The following is a 15615-nucleotide window of genomic DNA, read 5'->3' on the forward strand; positions in this document are numbered from 1 at the left end:
CTCCCTTTCTTCACTGTCAGGGAATCAAAGGAGATGCAGGCTTGCCAGGTCCTCCAGGCAGGGATGGAGAGAGAGTAGGTTTTCTCCAAATTTGTATAAATTTTAAAATGACATTCATCGAGTCACGAGGTAATATCATTATTTATTATCATTATCATCACTGTTTCGGTAACACGCCACCTCTGTCTTTCTTTTCAGGGTCTGAAAGGAGATCGTGGATACCCAGGCCCACCAGGACTGGTGTGTATTCTTCTTTTTTCTCGCTTTCCACGCATTGCTTCTTCTGGGGCTCTCCGCAGCATCCCAAGCATTTCATCTCAGTTTTCTCCTTGACAACTCCGTCTTGCGAAAATCTCATCCCTTGGGTGAAAATGCGTGAAGGATGCCAAGGACGCCATTGCAGGTGCTCTCGAGCAAAGCAGTTTCAGTGGAAGACTGTGACTGTACAGGCATCTCCACAAATGTGACTATGTATATATGCGTAGCCATAAAGAATAATTCTACTTGACAATGAAGTTAGAAAGATGGAAAAAAGTCATGAAATCTGGACAAATGCACCCGATCTAATATAACAAATGACATCTCAGTGCACTACCTGCTTCTGACCGCTGGGTGGTGACATTTCTCTCTCTTGCTTTCCTTCTTCTTTTATTTCGAAATAAATTAAAAAATATTTGAAAGCCTTTACTAACGTCTGCCCTGGTATTAATGCGTCTCATAACGAACCAAACTCTACTTTATGGTTGAAAATTGCCAAAAATGGAGAAAAAACAATAGAAAGAAGAAAAAATGATATCACGAGCACTGGTGGAAAGTAACTAAGTGCATTTACTCAAGTACTGTACCTAAGTACAATTTTGAGGAACTTGTACTTTCACTTTTTTCCAATTTCTGCTCCCGTGTACTTCTATTCCTCTATAATTCAGAGGAAAATATTGTTCTTTTTTTTACTCCTCTACATTCATTTGATAGCTTAAGTTACTAGTCCCTTTGCGGCTTCAGATCAATAATACAAACTATAATCGACGAGTGAAATAAGATGTATTATCACAGGTTAAGATAAGACCTTATTAACCATTTGTGGAATATTCAGAAGCTACCCAGCAGTAGAGGAAGTAATTAAAATGACCCCCACCTTTACCACCTATTAAAATGATGTATACATTAATGCATTCATAATTATTATCCAATAATATAATACGTTATTATTCTGCAATGAGCCACTTTGCACTATGATTACTTTTACTTTTGGTACTCAAAGCGTATTTTGTATATTTTTGCTAAAACTTTTGCACTTTTACTTTAATGCAGGACCTCTACCTCTGATTATTTTTGTGTGGTCTTACTGTGGTATTGCTACTTTGACTTAATTAAAAGACCTGAGTGCGTCTTACACTGCCGATCACAAGTGATGTCTCATTTCTCTCTGTCTCACCTTGATTTTATCAATTTTTTCCAATACATTAAAGCCATTAATACACTCTGGTTATTTATTTGATTTAATTTCTCAATTTAAAAATGCCGAATGATTTTTAGAGCCTTTAGACCTTTTTCCTGAGTGTGATCCTTTTTCTTCTGAAATTTACTTTATTAACCAGGTGATTGGTGGACAGGCAGGAGGCCGGGTCGGCCCCAAAGGTGAGCCCGGGTACCCCGGAGCACCTGGGCTCAAAGGAGATCGAGGACCGACAGGTAAACAAAAAACATGCTCACGCGGACACAGGACATTGAAATGCGTTATTAGCATCAGGTTGTTTTAAGCGAGTATGCAGGGCATGTAATGCTAGCAAGCTAAAGAACCACAGCTTCTGACACAAAACCATCAATAAGTGGCGGAAGTGAATCGCAGATGGGAAACCTTTGTCAAATTATTTTGTAAATAAAAATTTAAAATGTGTTTCATGTCTTAATTCACTCATGATTACGCTGTTTTTTTTGTTTTTTGTTTTAAATCTTAGAAGGGTAGCGAGCGAGCTAATTAGCCAGGTACTACCTGTAAGCTAGCGTGGATACTTTGAAGTTGAAAGGCTGGTTAACGTATGCTAACAAGCTAATGAGACGCGATTCTGTGCCTCTGTCCACTGAGGTTTCACTCGGCTAATGAGATTTGAGCTGCCTCTGTTAGTCAATTCATTGATTGGTAGTTTGCAAAAAAAAAAAAAATCATCAATTATATTGATAATCAGTTATTCTTTTCAGTCATTTAAAAAAATTTGATGGTTCTGGCTTCTCTAAATGTGAAAATTTATGGCTTTTCTTGATCGGACATTATAGAAAATAGAATAACTTTAGATTTTGGACCGTTGGTCGGACAAAACAAGACATTTAATGACATCACCTGTTACTTTAGGGTATTTTCATTGGCATTTATCAATATCACACTGTTTATTTTATGTTTTATAGACCAAACGGTTACAAAATTAATCAATATAAAAAAATCGGCAGACTAGTCGATAATGAAAATAATCAGTAGTTGCAGCCCTAAATGAGATTTTTCCACCGTCTCCAAAACATTTTTTCTTTTTGCAATTTGTTTGTACGTTTCAAATGTGTTAATTCCACCCACTAATTACGACACACGTAAAACAGTAATTGCGGCGGTGAAAAGGTTAGTCGATAAATCAATCAGTATGATTGACAAAAAAAAAATCTGCAACTATTTAGATAATTAATTTAATCATTTATCCACCTTTTAAGTAAAACATACCCTGGTTTCAGATTCTCTATTGAGACAATTTGCTGCTTGCTTACGTGACCGTAAACCAAACTACAGCTGCAATAAATAGTCGATTAATAGTCGATTGACAGAAAAGCAATCGGCAACGGTTGTGATAAGGCGTTTTGAGAGGGTTTTTTTTCTTTTTTTTAAAGAAAAATGCCAAAATTCTCTAGATCCAGCCTCTCCGAGGTGACGGTTTGCTGCTTTTCCCTGTCGTTGTAAATTGGATATGTTTTGAGTTCGTGACTTTTAGTCGGACAAAACAAGGCATTTCAAGATGTCACCTTGGGCTCTGGGAAACTCTCTTTTTTTGCAGGTTTATAATGTTTTATAGACCAAACGATTCATCGATTAATCGAAGAGGAAATTAATGATGAAAATAATTTAGTTAGTTTCAGCCCGGAACTGAACCTCTTTGTGGTTTTGATTGTTGTTTGGACAAAACAAGCAATTGGATGATATCAGCTTGAGGTTTCAGAAACTGTAATAGGTATTTTAAAATATTTAAAATATTTAAATATTAAAAATAGTCAAAAAATTCAGTTGAATTTAAGCAATTTCATGTTTTTTTTCTTCTTCTTTTTTTTTCTTAAATTAAACTTTGTCCTACTGTCTTCTTCAGGTTTAACAGGACCTCCGGGAGCACCGGGACGTCCAGCCATCGGTGGTAGTGGTCAGCCTGGATCTCCAGGCTTCCCAGGAGAGAGAGGTCAGAAGGGAGACTCTGGTGCTCCAGGGGTCTCTTTGCCAGGTCCCCCAGGACGTCCAGGATCTTCTGGTCTCCAGGGACCACAAGGGCCCCCTGGACCTCCAGGTTTTTCCAGTGCAGGACAAAACTGTATCCCTGGAGAGCCTGGGCGTCCCGGCGTGCAGGGAGAGAGAGGTTACTCGGGACAAACGGGCCAGAAAGGTGAGAAAATATAGAGATGCTGCTGTTCATTCAAACATCTTTTATAAATGATGCATAAATACACAGTATAAGAGCGAGACTATGACAAAAAACTATAATGACTGTGTGACAGTACAACCATCAATCAAAAAGAGAACAGCCTCGTAAGTTATGAAAATGTCTTATGTCAAGAGGAAATCAGAAAATAGTCTGAATTTAGGAAGTTTAATGTCAGATCTAATCGCTAAAATAAGTAGACTGTGACTAGAAGGTGGTCCACCATGCGACACTACGCAGAAAATACTGACGCTGATGATCCCGTGCTGTTTTAGGTGAGAAGGGCGAAACCTGCGTGAACTGCTTTGGTGGCACCAGTGCCGTCCAAGGACCCCCAGGACCTCCTGGACAGCCTGGATTCCCCGGTAATACCCCTAAACTTTATTCCCACAAGGGACATGAACAGTTACTTCTTTTGATTATGGCTCCCCTAGATTCCACGGTAATGTATGACAAGTGAGCGGGGAGCAGATCATTGACCTCCTCAGAGGTACTTCATTAGTACAGGCAGCTGTTGGACATCTGACATGCACACATTATGTCTATTAAGACAGTTGGTCAGGTAGAACCCCTTTCCAGCACCAATTTCTTCCACCTGTTTTTCTCCATAAGTATCCCGTGGCCTTGAGAATTCGTGATAAACGATCTCGCTACCTCGAGAAAACAGATAAATTAACCTGTTATCACGAGAAAAGCGAGCTTCGTTGTCTTGAGATAACGAAATAATCAACTCGTGATCTCGAGATAACAGGTTAGTTTATCTCGCTACCTTGAGAAATTAGTCTATAATTCCTTTCCTCTCCTCCATCAGGACCTCCTGGCAGCCTGGGAATCAAAGGAGACAGAGGGTTTCCAGGAACACCTGGTTCCGTTGGCGCCTCTGTGAGTACTTTTTACATTCCACTTCCTTAAAGAGCACATGTTATCCTGGAAAAATCTATTCCAGAAAAAATAATTGGAATTGGGTATTTGGTGCCCTCTGCTGTATAGCTCAATTTTACTTCCTTTGCTTTATTTAAAACTGCTTTTAAAAATTATTTTCCCTTTCCGTTGCCGGAAGTTGGGTGTTAAAGCATTGACAATCTGAATATGATTTTGTTTTTTGTATCTTGGCGGAGTTATAAAAAGAATCCGGCTGTTCTCTGAGCTTTAAATAAACGCTGTAATATCTTCTTTTTTGTCTCACACTAGTGGCAAGCATTATTCAAAATAAAACTTTAAAGCGGCCAGACTAATATATACTGTATTAGCTTATGGCAGATGCGTCAGTATCAGCATATACGTCAGCTTATGAGTGACAAGGAATTATATTACGGAAACACTTGCGGTGTTTTAGAAACAGTGTCTTTATTACATAGTTTTGTCCACCAGAGAGCACTAACAAGTTTTAAGATTCTTAGCTGCCTAAAAATATTTGCCTCTGCAACTACCGTTGACCCATATATCATCATAGGATTTTTAAAATTCTCAAATATATCAATATTCGAGGTATCCTCCTCAAAAATCCAGTACTGGTCAGATAATTATCGAGTATTATCTTTGATCGCTGGCCATGAGTCAGAGTTTGATTGAATCCCGGGCTAAAATCAAAATGTAAAATCTAAAGTACTAACAACCGGCTCAATTATTTTCTTCTTTACACCTTTGATCCTTTTGTTTCCAGGGCATCCCCGGTCCTCAAGGAGCTCCAGGATTCCCCGGACAGAAGGGTGACCCAGGCGATGCCATCACAGTCAGTGGTATAAGGGGAGAGAAGGGTGACAGTGGCTTTCCTGGACCACCCGGTCTGCCTGGTCTGGACGGTCGACCCGGTCGTGATGGGCAGCCTGGTGCTCCTGGGTCCAAAGGAGCTCCTGTAAGTGGCTTTTATACAGACTCCATTTAGATGTATTGATCCATATATGATTTGTTTCATAACGAACATGTACCTGTGACTGTGTCTGACAGGGCTCTCTGCTGGTGAAAGGAGAACGAGGAACCCCCGGTGAGCCAGGTGCCCCTGGTATTCCAGGGGACAGAGGTCCCCCAGGTTCCCCCGGCTTTGGACCTCAAGGGCCTTCAGGAGAGAAGGGTATTCAGGGCGTCTCAGGAAGACCTGGAGCTCCTGGCGCACCTGGTAAGAGGATCATTTTAGTTTTATTCAGTGATGGTGCAAATAAAAAACTTGACCGATTTCCTGCTTCCCTCCATATCGGGGCTCAAGGGCAGTGCCTTGCTCGAAGGCACATCAGCAGGGATAGCACTTGCTGCCGTGGGGACTTTGAACAAGTTCTATTGTTGAAGGAGTCATCCCACTGACTATTTTATACCTGACCATTTGCCCTCCTTTAACCTAATACTCAACCCGTTTTTGATAAAATCTCAATGTCCATCCATTAGGACTCACTCATCACTCTACCAGCGTTAGGACTATGCTGACAACACACTGAATAAGTAACGATTTATTTTACTGCAAACTGCATACAGGGTGACAGAAAAAGATAAATTCCTCAAATATATGCACCAACATTTATGTTTAAGTAAGTATTACAAGTAGGACAGAGGCTTCCAGTTTCAAAATAACAACCCCATAAAAAGACTATACTGTAAGGCCATATGGAAAATATTCAACATACACATTTACCAAGTGCTGTGATAACTGTACAAGCTCCCTGATATATGGCGCAGTTTGCACCAGGCTTTTGCACAATTTTGGAAATGGTGCCGCCCCCTACTGACACATTTCCCACTTTGATATGACAAACAATTTCTGATTTGTAGTCTGATTTGTGTTAAGCCGCGCCCATTTTTTTCATTCTAACGCCCCCTAGTGGTCGATTGGAATCTGCACATACACCAATCAATATGTCAATTCAGATTTTGGTTAATACTTGCCCCCACATCATGTTCGCCAAATTTGCTGACATTCTGTCCACCAGGTTTCGTGGTACCGGTTTTTGGTGTTTGCGGTGCTCCTTATGGGTTGGGCTTAAATGCTTTTGTAGGCCTATGCCCATACATGGACTGAAAATATCTACCAAGATCTGTGATGATTGGACAAATCATTAATGAGTTATGGCCAATTTCCTGTTAACCCCCACCCCTCGTGAAGAATATTGGTTAATTTCTTGAAAACTAAATAAGATATGAAGCTTTATACAATTGATCTGCAATTGATGCATGGTTTAAAATAATTTCTCACCACGCAGGTACTAAAGGTGAACCAGGCCTGACGGTGGCAGAGAAAGGCCTACCAGGACCCAGAGGACAGGATGGCGAGCCTGGACTGCCCGGTGCACCAGGTATACAATCATGATTTGTAGCACATTTTTCTGCGCACATGCTCAAGCATAGGTAAGGTAGCATGTATCCATTGTCTGATTGGCTTTTTCTTGTGTAATTTTCTGTTGTCAGGTAGCCCAGGTCAACCCGGACAGCCTGGTTTCCCGGGTTTACCAGGAGGGAAGGGTGACCCTGGACTCCCAGGCATTGGACTCCCTGGACCCCCAGGAGCTAAAGGTGAAGACACCAACAATCACTTCTTCCATCCTTCATGCTCCTGGTCTGTCTAACTTTTCATCTGTCCCTCTATCTCTTCATCCGGCCTCAGTTTTCTCATCTTCCCGTCCTCCCCTTCGTCTTCCCTCCACCTGTCCTTGACATTGACATCCTCTTCTTGAAATGTCTCCACTCCTCCTCATATTCTTTTTCTTGCCACCACCTTTTCTTCGTTCTCCTTTTGCCTCATTATTACCTTTCATTCCACCCTTGTCCACCCTCTCTTTTCTCTCCTCCAGGATTCCCAGGTATTCCTGGCCAGCCAGGAGCTCCTGGAGGACCAGGCAGACCAGGCGTTGATGGACTCCCCGGCCAGCCTGGACTTTCCGGACCCAAGGTAGGTAGATAGATGGACAGACAGATAAAGCACTACGTTAATACCACTGAGAAATTCACATCGAAGGAAACTCGAAAAGGTAGATAAGAAATAAAATTATTAAAGAAAAACAAAAAACAGAAATCTTATGTTAGAAAATGAACTAAAACTAGGACTATACTCTAACTCTAAATATATACAATGAAGGTATGACCAGACGCTTCCTGTAAGTGAAATCCTACTCAATAACATAATGTTATTTTACTCTAAGTACCTGAGTAAGAGACCATCTAAATGTTAATAGATACTGAAGAGCCTGAAATAATGTTTTGCACGGTTTGATAATTAATGTTTAGTAGATGTCCTCATCTTAAACTCTGTTCCTCCGGTCAATACAATAACACGCACTGAATCTCTACATGCCCATAGTACATTAATGGCAATAAATGTACAAGAATTTATGTGACATTTTGTTTTAAATACATTTAATGAGGTTAGAGAAGTTTCAGGATTTGTGTCTTCTAAAAAATAAATGATGCAAAGAGCAGAACCTACCAAACTTAGCTTTTTATTTTTTCCTGATTTTTCAAGAAAAATAGATGTATTTTTTTTCAAAGTAAAGATCTGTTTACACTGATCTTTACCTGGATTTGTGTCCTCCAAGAAACTACAAGTTTCTGCATTTATTGCTGCAAGAAGACGGTGATCAGTCTACAGTAAAAACAAGATCCCCTTGTGATGAGCACTGCACAGAAAATCTTCCACTAAAATAAGAAAATACAGGAAAAAAAACGTAAATGAGCCTCAGCAGCATCCAGAATCCTTCCTGCTTCTTAAAAAAATAGGACGTGGTTAGACTAAAGAGAGGACGCATTGGAAATTATATTCATATTTTCACCCCGAGTTTTGATTTATTGAATTTGGATACAAATTTTACTTTTACATTTTACTTTACCTCATATACCCTGCTCTACTTTGAATGGCTGCCTGCCTGACCGACCTGAATTTACCATTTGGCTTTGTGTGTGTGTGTGTGTGTGTGTGTGTGTGTGTGTGTGACAGGGTGAACCTGGCTTTGGACTTCCTGGCCCACCTGGTTTACCCGGTGTACCTGGATCTAAAGGCTTCCCCGGACCAAAGGGAGATCCTGGTTTCCCTGGCAGCTCTGGTTCACCAGGACGATCTGGATTCGATGGCGTCCCAGGACCCAAAGGTATTCTGTAGTTCTGTTACTGATGCGATGTGTTTCAAGGGATATGTGCATGGGTGTGTGTGTGTGTGTGTGTGTGTGTGTGTGTGTGTGTGTGCGATATCAATGCGTAACAAAGCCACCTGACAGTACACCAAAATGACATTCACATCCTCTTCTCTCTATCTAGGTGAGCCTGGTACACCTGGTACCCCTGGAGGTCGTGGCCCACCTGGACCCCCCTCCCTTGGCTCATTGGGGCCCCCAGGCCCCCCGGGACCTCCAGGCCTAATGGGACCACCAGGTAAGATGCATAAGCTTGGAATGGTTTCATTTTCCTGCATATACACACCTGCTTCAAGGACAACTTTAGTTTGCAGTTACATTGGAATACATACAGTAATCTACAAGGTGTCTACAGGAGACAAATATAAATATGGCTGCAGAATGTAATCAATCTTATTTTCTTTGTGTTGATTGGAGCTGACACATGTACAGTATAGCTATTCCTTGGCACAGGAGATTTAGAAGAAGCTTGTTTGCAAAACAACTATTTTGCTTGCGGCACTGTTTCATTTGTTTCTGTTTCATTTTGAACTGTATTTGTGCATGTTTTTATGTGTTTACAGTTTTGAAATATGTTTGTTTGGGTTCTCAAAGTCACACAGGATTGTGCATGACCCCCCCAAGGGTTTGTTTGGTTGATTTACAAGCACCATCACCATTCTGGTACCAAATATTTTTACTGTATATCCGTGGTTACCACTGCACTGGATGGAAACCATACCTTGATCCTGGGATCTTAACCATAAGTCTTCATCTTGTCTTTGCTTTCATTTAAGTGCCACTTCTTGCACCTTCGTTTGTGAGACCCCATAGATACATCACTTCTCTCGCACTCTTTCTTGGCTGCATCAGAATCCTCCACACCTTGTTGCACTATTTGCACAGCATCTGTATCACAGAGTAGGACACATCAGGCCTCACCATATTAACATCACTCAAGTCTCCTTCTTTGCGAGTACTCCAGTCGTAAACTAACCTCACAGAGTTTTGGTTCATCTGTATTTGCGTCAACCTGTTCTCTCAACGTGGCACTTCACCACTTTAACCTCCCGTCGGTCTTCCGTCAAAAATACGCGAATACCGCAAACTAACCCGTTCAACAAAATGTTCGAATACCCTGAGCATGAATCGGTTGATCCTGGACACATTCACTGCAACACTGTGACTCCAAGTTTTTCTTAAAGAGCTTCAGTGCATTCTCGGAGTGTTCAAAAACTGGCTTCACATAGGACGTTTTAATGCATTTAATGCATTATAATTTGTTCTCTTCGTCTCATCTTCGGTTTAATCCAACGCTCCGCCCTCTGCGCTTTGAAACACGCCCCTCCTTTACCTGTGACCCTCTGATGCCAAGGCGAGAAAGGTATCGTAAACCCAGTACTGGTGCTGTTTGATGGCCATTTAGTGATAAAAGATAACGCACAAAACAATGATTACACTAAAGATTAAGACTCCATTCACTTTGTGTGTGTATTTCGTTTTGTATTCACTGCTTTGTCTATTTCAAACACATAACATTGACAGTGTTGGGCATGTGTCTTCAGATCAGAACATATTTAGACTTTACATCTAATTTTGCTGTGGGACTCAACTCTTGGGGAATAAAACCCCGGGCAGCTTTAAAGAAAAAAACAAATTTGTTTTCAGATCATTCATAAGCTGGATAACCGGAGTTTGAAAACATTCCCATATCCAGAGACTGAATTCTTTCTATCATCGTTACAGGATTCCCTGGATCAAATGGAGAGAAAGGAGACCCCGGCCCTCCAGGTCTAGACATCCCAGGTCTGCCAGGAGACAGAGGAAGTCCTGGTTTCCCAGGTTCCCCAGGATCAATCGGACCCCCAGGACCTCCTGGAGGACCTGGACGGGATGGCCTGCCTGGACTGCCAGGTAAAATAGATCTCTTTTATCGTAAAACTATAGGCATGACTTAAGCCCCTTTCACACTGGACAAAAAACCCACTAACATCTGGTTTTTGTCTTCAGTGGGAGAGGGTATAATTAGGATTCTTTGCTGGGTCAAATGACTCTGCAGTAGTCACAAGTATTTATCGGCACATTTACACACATTTAGTGACCAAGGCATCTCACATGAAGGAGAACCAACCCACGGATAAAAAGGGACGTGATTAATCTATTTTACCAGCCTGCGTGGCGGCTACCAGCTCACTCTCAGTCCCGCTGCGTAGCGCTGGCCCCCACTGTTGCAGTCCAGCCAAAAATAATAAACTAATTTTCTCAGAAAGTTATGCTTACCAGAAATTTACGTCCACCATCGTCTGTAGGATAATTGAATGCCATCCCTTCCTGCTGTAGTAGTCTGCAGGGTTGTCCCTCGGAGAACTCATCTAGTGGCAATGTGAAAGTCAGTTGTGAAAGTCAATTGTGAAAGTCAATTGTGTGAGAGTCAATTGTCTCTTATTAGCAGGTTTACCTGCTAAAAACACCAAAAAGTTACACCGAAGTTGTTTGAATATCTGCCGGGTTATCAACTATCAACTGAATATTTTTCCATTCTTTGTTTTAACACTACTCTAACTTCTCTTTGCTCCTCTCCGATGTCTGACTGGATGCAGGTCAGAAAGGAGACATGGGTCCCATGGGATCTCCAGGACCTTCTGGAGGACCGGGAGGCCCAGGAGGACCTGGCGCGCCTGGGCTAAAAGGTATTCACATAAACACAAACACTCCATACCACACTCATTACTCATGCATAAAGCCCTAAAAAGCATGCACAACAGACAGTAGAGTCTGACGGATAACTTAACCAGGCCACTATAATAGCCAATATTAGCTCATTGAAGATATATAGGTATCGGCGTAGAAGAATTAGCTGATAAATGATAAAGAAAAAGCTGATAAACAATTTGAAATACAGAAATGCCAAAGATATGATTTGAAATAGTGTCAACATTCTATACTCTGTCTACCAGAGACTGGTGACAAGCTCATTTTTCAACTGTAAAATGTCCTGTCCGGTGTTAAAAGATTTAAAAAAAATTTTTTTTTTATAGGAACCTAATCAAAAACGATTATTTCTGTTATGAGTTTTTTAAGGACTTAATATTGGCTGATATATTATTTCCAGATTTTTTTTAGCTCTTGAATTTAAATATCGCTATCAACATACTGTATTGGTCGGGCGATAACAGACAGTATGTCCCATATGTTTCCAGTTTTATTGATTATTATTGTTTTTAATACAACTCATCAAACATCAGAGGTATCACCAAATAAAGAGAAAGAAAAGACCTCAGATTCCTATGTTCTCCTCTTCAGGTGAACCCGGATTCCCAGGTAGAGATGGTGGACCCGGGGGTCCTGGCAATAAAGGAGAGAGGGGTGACCCAGGTGTCCAGGGACCCCCAGGAACCTCCCTCCCGCCAGCAGTTGTAAAGGGAGCCAAAGGAGATTCAGGACTACCAGGTACAGCTGAAATCACCTTCACTGCCCCTTAACAAGTGATTCTAAAATTGTTTTTAGTCATAAATCTTATTTTATTAGAAAATATTTAAGAATGATAATAATATATTACACATTTTAAAGGTAGGTAAACATATTCAGTCAATTACTAGTCACTTTATTATTGTATTTTTTTTGTGCGTGTTCTACAGGTGCACCAGGTTTTCCAGGTCAGAAAGGCATCCCCGGTCTCCCCGGGGACCCAGGACTGTCAGGATCAGATGGTCGCCCTGGACTCCCCGGACCACCAGGTATAGGTTTACCTTCCATCCCATCCCATCACACACACACACACACACACACACACACACACACACACACACACACACACACACACACACACACACACACACACACACACACATATATATGAACAAGCACTCATGCAAATATATCTCTAATGTGTGAAGGTCCTAAGGGAGATTCTGGCATCCCAGGAGGCCCAGGTGGTTCTGGAGCTCCAGGTCAAAAAGGCAGCATGGGAGAAATGGGATTTCCAGGTGCGTTTGAATGTCTCATGGCTCTTTATCAAGTCATTCTTTTTCAGTCAGTTGTTTGTGACTTTCTGAATGCTGCTGCTTAACTTCTTCCAATATCAGAATTAACTGTTGAAATACTTCTATGCAATTCAAATTTTATGGAAAAATATTTTAGTGGTCGTTGGGATTCTGGTATGATAAACAACACTTTGAGATAATTTAAACATAACTGACGGATGCACCAAACATTATAACAAGGTTTTGGTATTAGTTATTACTTATGCCTTTGAGTCATACTAACTGACTTCAACAACACGATTTCTGTGTCATAAATGCTGTTGTTGCACTGTGATCATGTCACAGGACCAGCAGGGCAGAAGGGTCTACCAGGTCAGCCAGGGCGGCCAGGATCCCCGGGGCAGTCAGGAGCACCTGGTTTCCCCGGAGCCAAGGGTGATCCAGGTTCTACTGGAGTCGGACCACCTGGACAACCTGGACAAAAGGTACAGAATTCAATCACTGAAATTTTGTACTTCAGAAGAACTTCAAAGAGCAAGTTTAGGTTCACACTTCATTTCTTTTATGTTTCTCGTAGGGTGACCCAGGACAGCCAGGGTTCCCAGGAAATTCAGGACTCAAAGGAACTTCGGGATCACCTGGTCTGCCAGGTTTACCTGGAGGACCAGGCGTCAAAGGCGACCCCGGCCTCCCAGGATTCCAAGGTAGGTTTAAGAAAGACCCTCATAAAAACCAATGGCATAGGTGAAGTGCATCCATGATGCTTTCTACTTAAGCTGTGAAATAACTGTTTAATTAGTGTCGATGTTAAATTATTTATACATAAAAGAAAGAGACATCATACAACATCCACTGACAATCAATTTAGAAAGTAGCAGGTCTTTTTAGTCTTAAATACAGTATAACGTTTTATCTTTTTAAGTAGCCATGCTGAGCATAAATCTTGCAAGTAATGGAGAGTGTTTTAGACTATGACAAGAAGCACTGTAAAATGAAAACATAATCACACGAGGTAATTTGGTCTTTTGTTGGCTTTGCTAGACTGTTTCAGATCGATCTGGACTGAAGCACTAGAGAGTTTAGCATGACGTAAGGAGTCAGAGCACCGAACATTAAATGCTAAAAAAAATTCTTCTTTTAAGTACTGCTAAAGTTCCACTTATTTTGACAAAGGGCTGCTAGCTAAAACGAAGCAACACTTACTGATGCATTGACCATCTTCTCCGCGTGCTCTCCTGTCAGGTTCTCCTGGTATCCCAGGTCCTAAGGGTCTCGATGGTGGGCCCGGTGCCCCAGGTCTCACTGGAGCTCCCGGTAGACCAGGAGAGCCTGGACGACCAGGAGCATCAGGGTTGCCAGGAGATAAGGGTCAGGCTGGTCGGGATGGGATCCCAGGACCGGCTGGAGTCAAAGGAGAGCCAGGTAAGTCACTCGTCGTCTTGCTTGGAAGAAACAACTTTATTGTATAGTTTTGATTTGATTCATTTCACTTCTGATTCATTTCTTCTGCAGGGCTTCCTGGTTTCGGTGGCCCTGGTCCTGCTGGGCTTCCAGGGTTGCCAGGTGGGTTACCACTTGCTATTTGTACATACTAAACATTTTTGTTTTTTAGAATTATTGTCTTTGCACTGTTATAACATTCTCTACTTTATCCCTCACTATCTATTCAGGTGCTAAGGGAGACCCAGGTCTTCCCGGTCCCTCTGGCAGTCCTGGTTTCCCTGGCTCTAAAGGAGAGGCTGGCTTCCCTGGTGCCCCTGGTACTCCAGGAAACAACGGCCCTCCCGGGCCTCCAGGACTGGCTCTGCAGGGCCCTAAAGGACTCCAAGGTCCCCCTGGACCACCTGGACGAGCAGGTAAAGCACTTGGATATTGCTTTTGTCACCACATGTACTTTCTGAAATTGCTGCCTGGTTTTCTGATAGATTCAGTCAGACCTAGGTCAAGTAATGGTTTGTGTAATGCAATTGAAACTCCAGTTGGTACTTTGTATGTTTCAACTCATAAACTACGAATCATGGATACGTGACATTACTGCAGCCAGCTCCTGCCTTCATTCACTGTGAAAGCATGAAAGCCTTATAACTTGCTTATGATAGGTATCACCCCACAGTGAACAAGAAGTTGCCCTCATTTTTTTGCAAGTTACATCATAATTACCTGCAGTTTGGACTCAGGGTCTGTTTTGAGGCTTCTTTGTTAGTGCTTAAATCCATTGACAAGGTGCTGATTTGAGCTGAATTTTCAGATTCCGCACCAAACAGCACGCTTTCATGAACCATGATTCTGGAGAGTCAAAGCTAGAAAACAAAAAATTACATGGACAATGGAAAGGAAAATTTCATCTTTTCAAACTGAAAACAGTGGCTGCCTGAAGGGTATGAAATCTAAAAACATTACAATATGTTTGTAGTTAATGGCCTAAAACATACAAAACCACCAGCATAATCCTGTGGGTAAAGTTCTGAATTTACAGTACAAAGAGTATAGACGCAAACTATAGAATACACAGCACTGATGACTGGTGGATATTGTGCCTTCGGTTCACATATCTCATCTCTTCTCCACAAAACCAGACAGCAAATGGCAGAAAGTGCACTTTTAAATGTGAATGCTTTCACCTCCATGTCAATCTGATTTGCATGGGACGTTGTTGCACCAATCGCTACCACTGGTGTAAGAGCCACGTCACTGTATGAGCACCAACACACCTGTCCAGTCATTTTTAAGAACACCGAGCAATAATGAAAGTTTGTGCTGCTCCTGCACCCCCCCTTCACCCCTTCTCACCAGGAAATGTCAGGGTGCTCCTCACGCACCCATCACTGTGTGTCACTGGGGGCTTGACCCCAAAAAGAGCATGAGCTTTTCATCCAGTGT

The 15615-nt window shown here is 41.8% G+C and overlaps 1 protein-coding gene across 4 annotated transcripts in view; it reads left to right on the forward strand.

Moving 5' to 3' along the window:
- The window catches only part of col4a5 (collagen, type IV, alpha 5 (Alport syndrome)), a 59051-nt gene that overhangs the window by 32332 nt on the left and 11104 nt on the right, over positions 1-15615 (forward strand). For 2 of the 4 annotated variants that reach the window (XM_040140661.1, XM_040140663.1), the window contains exons 17-40: positions 21-74; positions 199-240; positions 1599-1692; positions 3342-3629; positions 3941-4030; positions 4477-4547; positions 5329-5520; positions 5613-5781; positions 6854-6946; positions 7059-7163; positions 7442-7539; positions 8581-8731; positions 8898-9011; positions 10128-10136; positions 10499-10666; positions 11353-11442; positions 12056-12202; positions 12391-12489; positions 12649-12738; positions 13081-13220; positions 13313-13439; positions 13978-14157; positions 14248-14298; positions 14406-14591. In XM_040140661.1, the coding sequence (XP_039996595.1) occupies positions 21-74; positions 199-240; positions 1599-1692; positions 3342-3629; positions 3941-4030; positions 4477-4547; positions 5329-5520; positions 5613-5781; positions 6854-6946; positions 7059-7163; positions 7442-7539; positions 8581-8731; positions 8898-9011; positions 10128-10136; positions 10499-10666; positions 11353-11442; positions 12056-12202; positions 12391-12489; positions 12649-12738; positions 13081-13220; positions 13313-13439; positions 13978-14157; positions 14248-14298; positions 14406-14591 (2848 nt within the window). The remainder of the gene's footprint in view (positions 1-20; positions 75-198; positions 241-1598; positions 1693-3341; positions 3630-3940; positions 4031-4476; positions 4548-5328; positions 5521-5612; positions 5782-6853; positions 6947-7058; positions 7164-7441; positions 7540-8580; positions 8732-8897; positions 9012-10127; positions 10137-10498; positions 10667-11352; positions 11443-12055; positions 12203-12390; positions 12490-12648; positions 12739-13080; positions 13221-13312; positions 13440-13977; positions 14158-14247; positions 14299-14405; positions 14592-15615) is intronic. The other 2 variants (XM_040140662.1, XM_040140664.1) reach the window with 1 other exon arrangement.

This window comes from Xiphias gladius, chromosome 12 (genome assembly GCF_016859285.1).
Source record: "Xiphias gladius isolate SHS-SW01 ecotype Sanya breed wild chromosome 12, ASM1685928v1, whole genome shotgun sequence".
NCBI lineage: Eukaryota > Metazoa > Chordata > Actinopteri > Istiophoriformes > Xiphiidae > Xiphias > Xiphias gladius.